The sequence below is a fragment of the Aquarana catesbeiana genome, linkage group LG01 (assembly GCF_042186555.1).
Source record: "Aquarana catesbeiana isolate 2022-GZ linkage group LG01, ASM4218655v1, whole genome shotgun sequence".
NCBI lineage: Eukaryota > Metazoa > Chordata > Amphibia > Anura > Ranidae > Aquarana > Aquarana catesbeiana.
The window spans coordinates 334,670,315-334,688,809 of record NC_133324.1 but is presented as its reverse complement, the minus strand read 5'-3'; the positions used below and the strand labels follow the sequence as shown (position 1 = coordinate 334,688,809).

Sequence of the window (18,495 nt, the reverse complement as noted above, 5' to 3'; positions counted from 1 at the left end):
GTTTGCAGCTATTTTTTTTTCTCTATCTACTTAGCCATCATCCAGGATTCGTGTAGAAATCGCCTCTCTGACACTCGATCCATGTTCAGAGGTAGTGGCTAATGAATCAGTGGAAAGAGTGTTTGTGGAATTTCAATTTGCAGGAGTTCCCGCTGAAGAAACAGAGACTCCTTTGTCACTTCGCAAACCTAGTCAAGGAGAGGAAATATACTACCACTTCAGCAAAGGTATGAAAAATGTCATAAGATGGATTTTTAAAACTCATTGTCCCTTTATGTAAATACATTTTTTTCTCTCTAAAATGTTACTTTGACACAGTTCACGCATTAATTATTTTCCTGATCCCATGCAGTAATACACCTCGATGGCAAAGAACATGCAGATCGCAGACATTTCCTCTACATGCTTTTGGAGGGATCAGACACAGAGGAAGAAAGAGTAAGGTAACATAAGGTTTTTGATGCATCCTTTAAGTGCATACAAAGGATATTTTCTTGTTCAGTTCATTGGGGAACAAGGAGACCTCTGTGGTATTATCCTTATCCATACGAGATTAGGCACTAAGTTGCTTCGTTATGGGCAATACCCTTTTACAGGCACTAGATCTCCCTTCCATAGCAAAACTGTGACCAAGTCTGAGAACAACAAAATTTTAATTAATAAATCAAGGCTTTGACCAATAGGAGTAAAGTCTAAAAGTTGAAAGTGAAAGCCAATCCTTCATCATCAGAATGGCAACTATACCCAGGAGACCTCAAACCCCAGTCAGTTGTCCATTTTCACCTTGCAGAAGGAAGATAATACCAATAAAAGAAGAAGGATAATGTAGCCTTGAGTATTCCAGATGAGAATATACTACAAGCATGGTCTAGAAATACATAGTGAAGAGTCCTAGACTATCCAAGTAAGCCTGCCTGAGAATTAAAGAGGATATCCAAAAGTACAATAATGAAGATCAAGCAACACTGTAATACTACAGGGACCAAGTATGGAGCCCATAAAATACAAGAACACCTCTTCCCCACCTCTTCAGAAGTATTCAGCTAAGCAGACTCAATAAAGTAATTTGACTTTGTGTCTAGAAACTCCAAATATAAGGGAATTATTAGGAGTCTTGAAATATATTATGAAGAGAAAAAATTAGTTGACAATAGTAGACAGACTGCCTGGAGAATGTAATTGTGGACTGGGCATATGAAGGAATTGTATATGTAGCAATAAATCAGAGTTCTCATTAGGGATGGGTCCAATGTTCGAGTTGAATATAAGTTCGTCTCGAACATCAGGTGTTCGCCCATTCGCCAAAATTAGAACATTATGGGGTGTTTGCGGGAAATTGGAGCGCCCGCAGAACGCCCCATAATGTACTGCGAGATTGTCAACGAGATCGCAATGCATTGATGGCTGCTGATTTGCCAAAATATGCACCTGACCTGCATGCTTTGGCCAATCACAGCGCGCTCTGCTGTGAGAGCCATGATGGCTCAGGGGGCTAAGTCCACGCCCCACACTATGTAAGGCTGCTTACATAGCATCCGTACATAGTGTAATGAATGAGAGCAGCAAAATTACATTTCTAAAGAAAAAAATGTCATTTAAAACTGCTCGCGGCTGTAATGTATTGTCGGATCCCGGCAATATACATAAAAATCATTGAAAAAAATGGCGTGAGTCCCCCCCCCCAGTTCATTACCAGGCCCTTCAGGTCTGGTATGGATATTAGGGGAACCCCGTGCCAAAAAAAAAAAAAATGGCGTGGGGATCCCCCCAAAATCCATACCAGACCCTTATCCGAGCCCAAAAAGGGGGGATGAGAGAGCACCCCCCATTCTGAACCATACAGCCCACATGCCCGGTGAGACACCTTGTCCCCATGTTGATGGGGACAAGGGCCTCTTCCCCACAACCCTTGCCCAGTGGTTGTGGGGGTCTGCGGGCAGGGGGTTTATTGGAATATGGAAGCTCCCTTTACCAAGGGGGCCCCCAGATCCCGGCCCCCCCCTATGTGAATGGGTATGCCGACGGTCCCAGGAAAAAAAGCGGAAAAACTGTGTGCTCGGGTAAGGGTCTGGTAGGGGTTTTGGAGGGGACCCCCACGCCATTTTTTTTTCTAAATTTGGCGCGGTGTTCCCCTTACAATCCATACCAGATCTGAAGGGCCTGGTATGGATTTTGGGGGGATCCCCCACGCCATTTTTTTATTTTGGCGTGGTGTTCCCCTTAATTTCCATACCAGACTTGAAGGGCCTGGTATTGGTTTCAATGTGGGAACCCACACGCCATTTTCATTTTTAATTTTGGCGCCATTTTCAATGATTTTTATGGTTATTGCCGGGATGCGACAATACATTACAGCCGCGAGCAATTTTAAATGACATTTTTTCCTTTAGAAATGTCATTTTGCTGTGGTACTGTTATGAACATGGGAAAGATGCACTACTTTACAGGCAGACTAAGGAAACCCCCCTGGCATGATATTTAAAGGAATATTTATTGTTTCACTTTAAGCATTATTAAAATAACTACTCCTGAAAAAACGGCTGTTTTTTAAAACTTTTTTTTGCATTGATACATGTCTCCTAGGGCAGTACCTGGGTCCCCATACACTTTTTATGGCTATAACTTGCATATAAGCCTTTGAATTGAACATTTTTCAAGTTCGTGTCCCATAGACTTTAACTGTGTTCGCACAAATTTTTTGCCTGTTCATATGTTCTGCTGCGAACCGGGGGGTGTTCAGCTCATCCCTAGTTCTTATCATCCTCAAAGAGAGGAACAGATGGCAATGGAAAGATCACCTGTTGTCTGGACTAAACAGCTTCAGCTTTCTTAGTTTGGCTGAAAAATATCAGCACTGAAAAAACAATCTAGAGGCAAGTATTGCGCCCAAAAAGGTGCAGCATATTCAGGGTTTAAGAGACGCCAATAGGGGGGCAGACTGCAGAAATGTCAATCGTGTTAGAAACATCTGAAAGAAATGTAGGCCTACAAAAAGTCAACAACTCCTATGTCCTCCAAAATGACTTTAACATTTCTCTAAAAGGACAATATAAAAAATTAGGAATAAGATTGAAAAAGTGTCACCTACAAAAAGCACCAACAACATTGGAAAATCTAAACTTCAAATTTGAAATTGAGAAATGGGAAAGAGTAAAAGAGAAAATCAATAAGGGAAAAAATAAAATATATTTGGGTCATATAATAGGCTACAACTGGGGGTGCAATTTCTGGCAGAGGGTCAAATCAAAGCTACTCATTATAAAAAAATATATTAAAAAAATATGGTCCCTTTAAGTGTGTGCGGGATGCCTGACACACGCGTGTATGGGATGCATGACATGCTGCAATCACCAAAATAAATAAAAAATTATGTCCCTTTAAGCGTGTGCAGGGCACCGGACACACAACTGCTATGGAAAGCATGACCTGTTTGCAATCACGTGATTGCAAACAAGAAGCTCTATTGAATTCCTTTGGAAAGTCCTTGAGGCGCTGAGCTCTGCGCCCTGAACACTTCCTCTATCATTGTTCTGTGGTGTGTGATTGGCGTGCCTTCACTTCCTGTTTCTCGGACTCATCCCCGCAGCATTGAAGGTGGATGGCAGGCGACTAGTGTGAGAGCTGTGAGTACGAGGGGGGGGGGGAGGGGGGACATCTAATGTAAAGTGGGGCTCTGATCTGATGGTGACATCTAATGTAAAAGGAGGACTCTGATGGTGACATCTAATGTAAAGGAGGACTCTGATCTGATGGTGACATCTAATGTTAAGGGGGCTCTGATGGTGACATCTAATGTAAAGGAGGGCTCAGATCTGATGGTGACATCTAATGTAAAGGAGGACTCTGATGGTGACATCTAATGTAAAGGAGGACTCTGATGGTGACATCTAATGTAAAAGGAGGACTCTGATGGTGACATCTAATGTAAAGGAGGACTCTGATCTGATGGTGACATCTAATGTTAAGGGGGCTCTGATGGTGACATCTAATGTAAAGGAGGGCTCAGATCTGATGGTGACATCTAATGTAAAGGGGGGCTCTGATGATGACATCTAATGTAAAGGAGGACTCTGATCTGATGGTGGCATCTAATGTAAAGGAGGACTCTGATCTGATGGTGACGTCTAATGTAAAGGACTTTGATGGTGACATCTAATGTAAAGGGGGACTCTGATGGTGACATCTAATGTAAAGGGGGACTCTGATGGTGACATCTAATGTAAAGGAGGACTCTGATGGAGACATCTAATGTAAAGGAGGGCTCTGATGGTGACATCTGATGTAAAGGAGGACTCTGGTCTGATGGTGACATCAAATGTAAAGGGAGGCTCTGATGGTGGCATCTAATGTAAAGGAGGACTCTGATGGTGACATCTAATCTAAAGGGGGACTCTGATGGTGACATCTAATGTAAAGTGGGACTCTGATTGAGACACTTGATGTATAGGGGGACTCTGATGAGGACACCTGATGTAAAGAGGGATGCTGATGGGGAAACCTGCTGTAAAGGTGGCTCTGATTGGGACATCTGATGTAAAATGGGGCTCTGATTAGGACACCTTATGTTAAGTGGTTTTATTTTCTTTAACTTGAAATGTGGATGTTATTTGCCTACTGTGACCGGCACAGTGAGGCTGCATTTGATGGGCACAGTGAGGCTGCATATGATGGGCACAGTTTTATCTAGCAGTAATGATACATAATCACCTGATAAATGGCCATTTACAGTCCTACATTACTAACAGTTTAATTTTTCAGTTTGTTTGCGCCCCCACAAAAAATTTTGAGCACCAGCCACCACTGTTCAAAGTCCTATAGCTGGGCAATACCCCAGAGGTCTTGTGCCCCCAGTGGACCTTCAAAAGAAACTTTGCTATGCTGAAGTGCCTTGTTTTACCTTGATGATATTGTATGGTTAAAATTTTCTATAATTTTGTAATATTTATTTTGAAAGTTAAAGCAAACACTATATAATCTGTTTAAGATTCATTAATCTTTATACCTAATAAAAGAAGGCAATAACAGAAATATTGTTGACATTGTGTAGTTCAAACATATAAACACAGTAAAATGTTCACTTTACTTGGTGTGTGTTACTGGAGATGGATCTGGAGAATATAGAAAACATCACTGGATTAAATACCTCAGGTTTGTTTAATTAAACGCAATTAGCAATAGCAAAAGTCTAATTTCAGTTTTTGTCAAAGTCAGAACTTAAGAATTTCTAATGAAATCTACTTTCTTCTGTTAAATATAGAGTCCTGTATGTAATTAACTTGCTTTTAGATTTAAAGTATATGTGAACCCTTACCATGTAAGACAACCTATTCAGTTTAAAACAGAAATGCAAGGCAAACTGTGTATATAGGCAAGAAAACATTATAAATACCTTTTTTTTATACAAGTGATCACATAACATCTGTCCTCAGCTGCATAAGGGTTGCAATTGTATGCCCTAAAAAAACAAAAACAAACCAAAGGCATAATGAGCTAGTATGCACGGTATACTAGTGGCCGAAGTTGCAAAGACGTCACTGCTGCGCATGCGCGCAGGAGACCGCTTTCTGGCAAGGTCCAGCAGCATCCCCCGGGCCTTCAGAGCACATGTGCCGCTGACATCAGCGGCTGCATGGAAGGTAAATATCTCCTAAACCATACAAGTTTAGGAGATATTCATTTTACCTACAGGTAAGCCTTATTATAGGCTTACCTGTAGGTAAAAATATGCAAGCGGGGTATACAACCACTTTAAGGAGGGGGGGGAGAGGACTTCTTGTGATGATGCTGGGGGGCTGGCAAGAGCAGTTTGAACAGACCACAGGCAGAATGCAAGGACAGAACTACACAGGGACCAGATGGGGGGGGGGGCTTGTCAGAAACAGTAATACACTGATCTTGCCAGAGCAGGGGGACGTGTCAGCACAAGTCTGACCACAGGAGTACAGGCTGGCTGCACTACCAAGGAGAATGCAAGGAAGCAAATTGACCACATTGAGGTGGATGTGTTTCCATGCCCTGTCACAGTTTTAATTAGGAAAGCAAGTCCATGGTAACACAGATACATATCAGAATTGTGAAATGTTTGGGTAACATACACTTTAACCACTTTACGACCGCCCACTGCACATGTGGCAGGGCGGCTGCTCTGCGCCGGATCACCTACCTAATAGGTGATGGACACTTCCGGGTCTGGGGCGTACATGTACGCTGCCGGCGACCCACTCCCGCTTTGATTAGACACAGTGGGAGCTGATTTGCAGGTACCGTGGACTCGGTGTCAGCCGGCACCCACCGATCATTAGGCAGAGAGCCAGAACGGCAATCTGCCTATGTAAACAAGGCAGATCGCCGCTCTGTCAGTAATGAAGCCATTGATTCTGTGTTCCTGCTAAGCAGGAACATTGATAAATGCCTTCCCCTAGTAAAAGCACTTCCCACACAGTACGCAAACACTGGTTAGGCAGCTACTGTCATTAGTACAGTGACAGTGCGTATTTTTAGCACTGATCACTGTATTAGTATCACTGGTCCCCAAAAAGTCTCAAAAGTGTCCCGACTGTCCGCTGCCGTATCACAGTCCCGCTATAAGTCGCTGATTGCCGTTATTACTAGTACAAAAAAATAAATAAAAATATCCCATAGATTGTAGACGCTATAACTTTTTGCACAAACCAATCAATATACGCTTATTGGGATTTTTCGACCAAAAATATGTAGCAGAATACATATTGGTCTAAAATTCATAAAGAAATCAGATTCTTTCATTTTTTTTTTATGATTATTGGATGTGTTTTGTAGCAGAAAATACAAAAAAAGTTTTTGGTTTTTTTTTCAAAATTGTTGGTCTTTTTTTGTTTATAGCGCAAAAAAACAGTGGTGAATGAATACCACCAAAAGAAAGCTCTATTTGTGGGAAACAAAGGACATACATTTTGTTTGGATACAGTGTCGCACGTCCGCGCAATTGTCAGTTAAAGTACGGTAGTGCCGTATCGCAAAAAATGGCCTGGTCGTGAAAGGGGGTAAATCTTCTAGAGGGCAAGTGGTTAAAGGTGATCTCTAGGTAGATATATTAAAGAACAAAATAATGCAGTTTTATCATCTTAAAAAAATCATTAAACATATTTTTAAATACAACTAATGTATGCACATTATGTATCTTATAGCAATATTAAAGCAGAACTAAACTGTATCTGAGCACCACAAACTGAAAAATCTATTTAATTCATTTTTAATATTCAAAGCAAACTCACCCATGCGCCTGTGTTTCTAAGCTTTATTTTGTTGAGAAATCACCTTGAAAAATCCCCCAACCCCCCGATGAAAGAAAAAATGTCCATGAAGACTCCTGGGATGCATGACATAATTTTGGCCTAGGCCAAAAACCAAGATGTAACTGAAGAAATGTAAAAAAAAAGTATAAAACAAGTAAATATAATATACCTTCCTATCTACAGTATTTATTAATGCTAACAGCATAAAATTGTACTGTTAATTGAGAGGGTTTAGTTCTACTCTCTCAAGAATACAAGAAGCAAAATTTCATATGTATTTCTCCCTTAGTTCAGAATGCATATTCAAAATAAAATATGGTACAAGCAGTAAGTTAGTTGGTAACAAATATATATATATTTTTAAATTAAAACATTTTATTTACAAAGGGTAATCTTTAAAGATTAAGTTTCTCCAGCAAGATGGGAGTCAGGGTTCCGTCTATCAAAATATGGCAGCTTTGTCGCACAGAATGACGCCTACATTCCCGGCAGACTTTGTCCTGCGCATGCAAGGATGCCATTTATCTTTGAGCTGTAAGCCAAATCTCCATGCCTGTGCAGTAGAAATCACATGCTCACACGTGTATATTAATTTAAACATTGGGATGGTGCAATGGAGCTTTACTCCAGCACTCCTAAAAAGGCCACCAGCAATATGCCAGTAATGCCCAGCCCGTACTGCCAGTGCTGCAAATGTAAGGGATCTTGTCTCCAGAAACATGGCAGCCAAATCCCACGCATGTGTGGTATGGATGAGAAAGGTCAGTAGATACTGCCCAGGTTTTCACCGCTGTATTTTCCAACATGAATGTCAAGACAGCACATATGCAATACAAAAAATGTCCATTAAAATAAGGGAAAAAAAACACACATGTGGGATAACCATGGTAAAGCAGCTTACTACCAAGCAAGTTTGTATTCTCACCACTATATTGTCTGCTACTTTTTCATACTGCACAGGAGAAAGCCATTGTGGCACTCAGCCATGCAAAAGAGTTCTAGGAGTCTAACAGCCACTAACATGAAGTGCAGCTACTTCCTACCAGCATCCCTGCTTCCTAGCTTACAGGCACGATGGCAACAGCCCTTTCTTTCGCCATCCTGCCAACAGAATCCCTCATACTCACCATCCTGCCAGTAAGCAACCCCCTCTCCTCCAGCTACTACCAGAACATCATTATGAACCACTCCTCTACCCTCTCCAAACTCACATCTGTTACAACACCCCTTTTGTCCTTACCACCTTGCCTGGATGACTTCCACTCCCATTCTGACAAAGTCTGCACCTCTGCCCACCCAACAATAGTGCTTGACTCCAATTTTTTCCCATGTTCTTAGCATCACACCTGCATCACCCACTGTCTCCTACACACAACACTAAGCCTGCACCATTTAACACTCTGACCACAGGGCTTGACCTGTACCTGCATGCCCACTGCCCTGTTCTCATGCCCCCCTCCACTAGTCTGACCACCATGCCTTTACATACCCGCATTACAACCCCAATGTCTACACTGTACCTTCCCCATGGCACCGAACCCCCCCCTCCTGCACTCACCTTATTACCTGTGCTTGCTACCCCTTCACTCTCACCTTTGCATCAGCTACCCCTGTGCTCTCACCATCATGTCTGTACACCCCTCCCATTTCAACACCGCCCCAGACACACCTCCACTACCATTTTACTTGCATGCTTCCCTGCGTTTACCACTACACCTGACTACTATTACCCTTCAGGCTAATTACTGCACCTGCCATCACTCTAACCTTTCTCTGACTAGTGCACCTGCTGCCACTCCAATTCCCCCAATTACCAGCCCTGGCTGTTTTTGAATGTCTATTCTTGATATCAAACACCAAAGGTAAAATGTATACTGTAACTTTTAGAACAGAATATTAGGCTACTGCCTGTAATGCAATGTTTAAAAAGTAAGTGTGCATGTATAAAGTGCTTGAGATTCCAGCATTAATTGAACAGGAACTTTAAATCCATCAGTGCCAGCTCACCATTTGATGTTGACTCCTAAAAGTAGCAAGGTTGAACATCGCTCCCTATGGTGTCCTTAGATCATCTTCCATATATTACGTTCTCAAATACAATCTGAAAGTCCTGTAATTAAACATGGGGTGAGGGCTTCTGAGGACTTTAGGTTGGCCTAAAGCATCCGATGCAAATAACTCCAGGACTGGGAGCCATGCCCACAGCCAGAACCTCCACATCCACCAACCCATCTGAAGGATAACGTACACTTAGACTTACTGTCTAAGCAGAAGCTGATAGAAAAAACAAAGATGGACTCTGGGAAGGTGGGGATGGGTGGGGGAACTGATTCTTGCAGTCATAATTAGCATTAGCATAATTAGATGCAGCCCTAATAGAGGTAGTATCAGTAGCTGGGAGAGCTGCTACACTTGCGTCTATTTGACACTGCGTCACCATAGGCTGCTGTACAAACAGCATGAAGTGTGACATTACCAACAGGGTGCAGAGCAAGAGGGGTTAATGGCCCTGCATGAAAAGGTCACCAGTAGGTCACTGTGACAAGAGTGTCCAGTGAGACACCACCTACAAGGGTTACTCATGGACCTTCTGCAGAGCAGGAGAGGTTAATGGCCATGTGTGACAAGTTCATAATAGGTTGCAGTACAAACAGCACACATGTGAAATATTACCAACAAGAGCACTGCAGAATGGGAGGGGTTAATGTGACTAGGTCTGTGACTAGGCCACTGCACCACAGTACATAGTGAGACTGACATTACCAACAATGATTATTCACAGACCACTGAATAGCAAGAGGGCTTAACAGCTGTCTGTGACTAGATAACCATAGACTGCTACACCAACTTTACACAGTGAGACATTAACAGCAAGGTGTTAATCACAGACTACTACAGAGCAGCAGGGGGTTATAAGCTGTCTGTAACAATGCCACTGGGTAGGCCTCTGGGAAGCCAGCAGTAGCTCAGTTTAGCAGGAAATGTAGAGGAGATCATGCACCAGAAAATGTTACAGCCCAAGTAGGGGTGGGGAGACCCACCCACATGTGAAACAAGTGTTGTGGCACCAAAATCAATGTGTTACGGAACATATAGGATGTGGGGCACAGATTATCTTAACTGTGAAACCGATTTGAGACACTGACATTTACCTTTTATTTGTCTTCCCTCATGGGCACAACAAAGGTTAAAATTTACAGTAGTAAGCGATCCAGTGAATGAAGAAGATGATGATTGTTGTGATGTTGGGTATGCTTATTTGGACCTGCGGCATCTTTTACGAAGATCTGTAGACCCAGCAGAGGAGACTTTGCAGAGTGAGTAAAAATCTATTTCAGCAACTGTATGATTATCTTTAGATAACTTGGTGGAGAGCATAATCATCTATAATTTCCTTTTCCTCCTTGTACATCACAAGACACAGTGACCTTTATATACAGTACATGACTACTTGGGTTTTGCTGCCACCTTCAGGTGAATGAACACTGGCCAAAAAAAGGCAGGAATCTCTGCCCCGGCATAACCCCTCCCAGCTCAGCTAAGCCTTAGTTTTGTGCTAGTGTCTAAAGGTGGCAGATGCCTCCCTGTAGGTTTTTTTTTTGCCTACAACTTCTTGCTTTCTTACACCGCTAATGGGGCAGAGGTGGACTCTATCTAGATTGGTTGCTATGACCAGCAGGCCAAGAAGCACTTTACCCAGAGCCCACATGAAAGAGTGGAGATGGCCTATAGTGTCTGTCAATCATCACTGGATCCTGTGGGCAATGACTTCAAGTATACAGCGTACATAGTGACCTTCTTAGCAGGGTGCTCTACAGGTCCAAGTCAATGATCCCCCAGAGAGGAGTCAAGTCCTCGAAGGCCCTGTGGGACATGCCCACCCTGAGGGTTTAAGTGTGGAGCTTGTAGCAGTTTTTTCCTAGTGGGTGTCATATTGCAGTAGTGGTGTGTTAAAGGGGCAGTCTGGTTTGGCACGAGCATCTACGCATGAACAAGACATGGCCTCATGCTGGCAGAGTGGTCAGGGAAGGACAATTGGATTAGCTCTTAAATACCAATATCAGATAGGGAGGCCCCTTTGCAGTGCCTTCCCGAAGGGTAAGATTAGCTCTGAACCCCTGCCCTTATCTGGTATCTCCAATGTTTCAGGAGCACAGTCATCAACTACCTTTATTTCAAGGGAGGAATTTTCTGCAGCCATATCTGGACTGCGTGGTCAGTTCTCAGGGGTTCTTACTGGGTTGAAACGCCTGGGATGCAAACATGACCACTCTTCTTCCCCTCTACTTTTGAAGGAGGATGAGGTGTCAAAATGAGGAAGAAGTCGAAGTTGTTGAGTATTAGAAATCCTTTGTAGATCAGTTCTCCCAGGAGGAATATCAGTGTTCAGGGCTGTCTCAGAGACAGAAGACCACGGTGGGCTTCCTGATGAATGTGGTACTCACTGACCTTAAAGGCTAAGTTCATCTTTTTTTTTTTTTTTTTCTAAATTCCAGCTCCCCTATGTACCAATATAACATTCATGTACTTTTTTTGCAAAAATATCAAAGCTTTCCATAAAATCTACAGACACATACCTTACTGTCCTCCACCCATGATTCCAATTGTATCTATTGCTTCTGTCTTACGTCCTTACAGACTGTAGGTTATGACACAGGAAGGAGTTCACCAGCTGATTTCATTAGCACACACCCTGCATTATCCGCCCACGCACTTCCCGGTGCACGTTTTTTAAATGTTCTGAAGCTTCTTTAGGGCATTTCTGCGTGTATCGCCTCCACCCCCTCGCTAAAAAAAGAAAAAAACGCATGTGGGAATGCGAGTTCCTGCTATGCAGAGATGTGAATGGGGCTTGACAGCTGAGTGTATCTGTCCACTCCCTTCTATGTACTTGTATAAAGATGGCCATACACTATGCAATCTGATTGTATATTGTGTATTTAGTGAGAAGGGTGATCACTGATTGATTGCATTTTTCATTTAAAAACGTGCAGCTGGGAATGGGTGGATGGATGATGCAGGGTGTGTACTAATGAAGTCAGCTGATCAACACCTTCCTGTGTCATAACCTACCATCTGTAAGGACGTAAGACAGAAGGAATAGATACGTTTGGCATCATGGATGGAGGACAGTAAGGTAAGTGTCTGTAGATTTTATGGAAAGCTTTTATATCTTTGCAAAAAAAGTACATAAATGATATATTGGTGCATAGGGGAGCTGGAATTTAAAAAAAGGTGAAGTTAGCCTTTAAATTACCTCTATTGGAATTTTCTTCCCTTAAAGTCACTGGTTTTGGGCCATGGCAGCAGCCTAAAGTTGCCAAGCCCCTCCCAGTGCACCTTCTCTTACAAGAAGTAAGCCAATTAAGTTCGCCCAGGAGAAGTTCTTTTCATTGCCTAAGCATTTTGCTCACCAGCACCCCATTGAGGATGAATTCTAAAATAATTAGGCTCTCCAGCGGTGGACCCTGCTTTTTCCTATTTAAATAAGACCCTGGCAGTCTCAGTGGATGAGGTCCTGGTATTTTAAGACACCAAGGATAAGAGGTTAAAGGCCCTCTTTAAGGTGTCCTTTTCTCTGCTAGGAGCACCTCTGCAGCTTGTGGTGGCTTCTGTGGGAGTTTGCCAGGCCCTTAAAGTTTTGGCAAAGCATTTGTTCCATTTCAGAGAAACAGACCCACAAGATACTGGCATTTTGTAACTCCTGGTAGGCTTTCTGGGAACCTTGGTGGATGCATTGGAAGACATTCTGAAGGCAGCTTTTATGATTGGCCTATCCACATGAGACGTTAAGTGTTGGTTGGTGGAACTTCTCTGCAAGAACCAAATTTAGAGGCTGCCCTTTGAGGGTGAATGCTTATTTGGACAATTCTTGGGTGCCTACATCCCATAGATAACACTGGGTAAAAGTTTGCTCTCTTACCCCTAGAGAAAAAGGCGACTGGTCAAAAAACAGTGATGCCTTTAGAATCCAAGAAGAGTTCCTTTTTGTAAGCTACCAGCCCCAGACTCTAAGCAAAAGCCTACATCCTAGCTCCATGAGAAGAACTGAGCCCTTAAGTCCCCTATGGCAAATTCTCCTCACAGTGAAGGTGTGTGTGTGTGGGGGGGGGGGGGGGCAGCATCCATTGGCCTTCGCAGCCTCTTGGACTCAAAAAGTCCCAGACAACTGGCTCTGGCATCCAGAGGTTACAAGCTGCTTTCCCCCTCCACACTTTATGAACTCAAGGATAACTTCAGATCCACAAAATAAGCAATTTACTTAGCTTTACTGGTTTACTGCTGTTTTAAGAGGTCATTGCAGCTGTGCAGGCTGATGAGAGGTCTCATGGCTTTAATCCCAAACCGTTAATTGTTCCCAAGCCAAACAGGGGCGTTTGGCCTATTCTGGACATTAAGGGTCCCATCAAGTTCCTGAAAATACAAAAATTCATGTGGATGGTGATTGCTTTACTACATCAAGGGGACTTCCTAGTGTCAGTGGATATCAAGGATGCCAACTTGCACATCATGATTTTCCAACCTTACCAATAGTTTCTGCAATTCAAAGTAGATTATAACCATCATTATTCTGTGTTGTTAACCTTCAGCCTACCCACAGTCTCCAGGGTGTTCACAAGGTGTTGACTATAGTTCTGGTGTTGATGAAGACCCTGGGTCTCTGAACAACCTGCTTCTAAGGATGCTATAGGCTCAGAAACTGATGTCACATGTCCAGCAGACAGTAAAAGTCCTGTAGAGCAGGGGTCAGCAACCAGTAGATCTCAGACAGGTGACTGGTAGAGCACAGTCTGGGCTTGCTGACCCACCATTCCAGAGCATCAAACAGAGTGCGATGCAGAGGGACTACTTGTAAAGTTGGAGCTGTAATAGGGAGCAAGAGCCTCCTCTGTAGTGCTGGCTCCTGTCCCATGCAGAGTGATACCAACTGTACTCCACCTCTTATTCCAGCCAGCGATCTCCAGAGTGGTGCCAGCAGCAGGAAAGAAGAGATCTTTAGGTTATTGTGAAGCAATACACTGGGAATAATAGTATAGGTCTGCTTTCACACTGATGTGCTGCGGTTTACTCACATCGAGGGTGCAGTGCAGTGTACCTGCAGCTTTCCTGCGGGTTTGCTGCACTTAGTCATAGACTTCAATTATGTCTTGCGGGTTTGATGGACTTTCTGAATGCAGGAGTCTTGTTGTGATTTTAGAAAGTGCATTACACCTTCAGGATATAATAATAGTCTATGGAAAAGTGCAGCTAACCCAGGAAAGTTGCCCCCCCCCCCCCCCCCTCAAGATGTATAAACACTATGTGATTAGTTGTCAGCAAAAATTCCCCCCCCCCCCAAAAAAAAAAAGAATTTCCCTCCTAGCACAAATTCCCTCCCCCCTCTACCATATTATTATTATTATTATTATTATTTTACAGGTTTTATATAGCGCCAACAGTTTGCGCAGTGCTTAACAAAATAAAGGCAGACATTACAGTTACATTACAATTTGGTACAAGAGGAATCAGAGGGCCCTGCTCATTAGAGCTTACAATCTAAAAAGAAACGGTCAATTGATACAAAAGGCAATAGCTGTGGGGGATGAGCTGATGGAGGAAGTAAAACAGTGTTAGTTAGAAGCAGGAAAGACTTCTTTAAAGAGAAGGGTTTTCAGGGATCGTCTAAAGAAGCATAGATTAGGGGACAGTCGGACAGATTGGTGTAGGGAGTTCCAAAGGATGGGATAAGCTCTGTAGAAATCCTGTAGGTGAGCATGGGAGGAGGTGACAAGGGAGCTAGAGAGCAGGAGGTCTTGGGAGGACTGAAGAGAGTGGCTTGGTTGGTATTTTGGGACTAGGTTAGTGATGTAGCTGGGGGCAGAGTTATGGATGGCTTTGTAAATTATTGTTAGTACTTTAAATTTTATTCGTTGGGTGAGTGGAAGTCAGTGGAGGGATTGGCAGAGAGCGGTGGAGGACACTGAATGGTTGGTAAGGTGGATGAGTCTTGCAGCAGCATTCATTATGGACTGAAGGGGAGATCGTCTATGTAAAGGTAATCCAATGAGGAGGGAGTTGCAGTAGTCAAGGCGAGAGATAACCAAGGAGTGAATTAGAAGCTTGGTGGCGTCATTAGTTAAAAAGGGGCGTATTCTGGAAATGTTGCGGAGGCTAAGGCGGCATGATTTAGACAGGGATTGTATGTGGGCCTGAAATGACAGTTCAGAGTCTAAGGTTACCCCTCGCACCCTGGCATGTGGGGACGGACTGATAGATGTGCCATTGATCTTGACAGAGAAGTCAGGGGAAGGGGCATGTGGGGGAGGAAATATTAAGAGCTCAGTTTTAGCCAGATTCAGTTTGAGGAAGTGGTTTGACATCCAGGCTGATATGTCTGTTAGTAAATCAGTGATGTATGAGGAGATTGATGGGGTGAGCTGAGGGGCAGAGAGATAGATTTGGGTGTCATCAGCATATAAATGGTAGTGGAAGCCATGGGAGGCTATCAGCTGACCCGGGGAGGACGTGTAGATTGAGAATAGTAGAGATCCAAGGTACGTTTTTTGAGGCTTCTGGTATTGTCTGTCAGGGTTGTAGCGGTCGGGGCCTGATTCTGTGCGTAGTGAGGGGGGCGAAGGTATCCAGGGTGGATGACAGTGAACTGTTGTAGACAGAAGTGGCCAAGTTAGGGCAGGACACGTATGAGATTTTGTCATAGAGACAATCTGTAGCAGAAAAAAGAATATCACCTCTTTTAGCACAAACCCCCCAAATCCCCCCTCCTAGCACTAATCCTCTTCCCCCATGCAACTAGGGGCTCATTCACAAGTGCAGCAGTGTGTTTGACAGGTGGTGAGAAGGCGATATGCTGCCTCCTCACCACCTGATTTAAACTCATGATTGCCATGCAATGCACGAGATTGTGACACAGTAGTACGGCAATTAGACGTTTAAATCAGGTGTGAGGAGGCGACACTGTGCCCAGTGATCTTTGATTTCTCCTTTGTTGTGCAGTTAGATCTCCACCTATTTAAGGTTGCCTACCCCTGCGGTAGAGGATCTACTTAGGTGAAGATACTGCTCCCACTGGAGTAATGCCTGTCTCTTAAATTCCAAGAGGGATACAAGAAGTAATTGAAAAGTCCCTAGATTTAGACCTGTGCCAATGCTGGAGAAAATGGTAGGCACCTTTGATGAAGTTCCCTATGCACAGGTCCACTCCAGAGCTCTGCAGCTCAATATCCTGTTATTAAAGGACACATGTCAGGAGTCTCCTAGGACTCCAGGCTCTGGAATAGTGGCTATCCATGCAGATGCTGACACAGGGAAATCCTTCCTTCTGATGAATTGGAAGGTCTTGATGATATGTCAACATCAATATGGCTGTCGGAGGAGCGGAAGTTGCTGATCGACATCCTAGAACTTTCGACGATTCAGCTGGCTCTCCTACACTGGTCTGTGTTCCTTAAGGGTCTCCTTGTCAGGATGCAGTTGGACAATTCCAAGCATCATGAAGGGAGAAGAAGCTGTGCTGCTCAGGAAGAAGGGGCCTGCTCTTGCCTTGGGCGGAACTTAACGTTCTGGCCCTTTTCGCTGTGCACTTTCCCAGAGTGAAAATTTGTCAATTGATTTTTCTCAGCTATCAGCAGTTGATACCAAGGGTGTTCACAGAGATTTGTCTGCAGGGGGGATGCCAGATGTAGATCTCTTGGCTTGCAAACTCAACATAAAACTGAACCAGGGTTTCTCTGGCATTTGCTGGAGATGCCCTGGTGACTCCTTGTGGATCAATTTTGCTTAATCTATGCCTTCCCTCCACTTCAGCTTCTACCACTGCTGTTGCGCATGTTTAAGGTGGAAGGCATTCTGAAATACTTATTGCATCAGCTTGTCCAAGAAGAACATGGTACGCCAACATCGTAAATCTCTTGGAACACGAGTTGTAGGCTCTTCCAGATCAGCCAAATTTGCTGTTGCAGGGTTTGATCCCCCTCCCTTCTTCTTGGTTGCTGGTTGAAAGTCAACCTTCAAGAAGTGTACCATCATGCTCGGATGTCTTATTATACCTGGTATGAGACTTGTAAGTTTCTTACACGACAGTATATGGGGCACATTTTGGCTTTTCTCAGTTCTGGTATGGAGATGTCTTTGGCTTTGAGTACCATTAATGGACAGATCTCAGCTTTGGCTGTGCTATTTCAGAGACTTATGATGTCTCAATCCTTAGTTGTAGCCTTTGTGAAGGGTTTCACATGGATTATTCCACCTGTATGGCCCCCATGTTTCAATGAGATCCTAATTTGATCTTCCCTGATTTCAAGTGTTCTCCTTTTGAACTTCTCCAAGAGATTCCATGTTCACTACTTACACACAAGGTTGGCTTTTTGGTGACTGTAAAGTCCCCTATGTCCTGTGGCGTACTCAAAGAAAAGGATTTTACAGGGAACCCAAAAATCGTAATATCTGGCAAACTCACCCTACCCAGAATAAAACATGTTTAAATACATATTGAGATTATGTCAGGTTTTCAGATGGTGTAAAAGTGCTTTTCCCAGTAAAGTACTTGCTGGTTTTTATTGAAACATGTATTTTGTCTTTATTTCAGTAATAGATGTATCAGACCCCAGACAAACAATTGGATCTTTGCATGTGATAATAGAGGCCAAAGAAGCAGCTCGGGCAGTATATAGAGAGAAGAGGACCATCAAATCATCATCACCTTTAATCTTTATAAACTAAAAAAGATAAGATACAAAAATGATATGCTACTAATGATATAAAGATATGCACTGCTCAGAGATTCAAATTTGAAAAAAGAATCAATCATCATATGCAATAAACAAAGTATAATTGGAAAAAGTTATAGAAAAATATAATTTTATTTAATACATCAAATATAAAAAAAGAATGTATACATTTAGATAAAATAAGTGGCTGAACAACATGGAAGTCAACATGGCAAAGCAATGACTATGTTAAACTCATAGGTCCCAGACTGCCGTGATCAAGTAACATGGCGGAGTCCTAGGGCAACACCCAACACTGTTTCAAAATCCCTTCTTTCTTTCGGAGTGTATTTTGTAGATGGAGAGTATATATCGCTATAATGTAAAAGTAGAATTTAAAAAATGGTATATAATGGTATATATCACATAGACGTATAGAAGAACCATTGTTTATCTTACAGACTTACTGTACATGTTGACAATGGTTTGTAGAACCAAAATATCAGCCACAGAAA

At 43.0% G+C, this 18,495-nt stretch overlaps 1 protein-coding gene across 1 annotated transcript in view; it reads left to right on the top strand.

Moving 5' to 3' along the window:
• RPGRIP1 (RPGR interacting protein 1) overlaps window positions 1–17,993 on the top strand; it is a 109,501-nt gene extending 91,508 nt beyond the window's left edge. The window contains exons 25-28 of the mRNA XM_073608349.1: window positions 35–227; window positions 353–443; window positions 10,461–10,591; window positions 17,860–17,993. Coding sequence (XP_073464450.1) covers window positions 35–227; window positions 353–443; window positions 10,461–10,591; window positions 17,860–17,993 — 549 coding nt within the window. The remainder of the gene's footprint in view (window positions 1–34; window positions 228–352; window positions 444–10,460; window positions 10,592–17,859) is intronic.
• The last annotated feature ends 502 nt before the right edge of the window (window positions 17,994–18,495 follow it).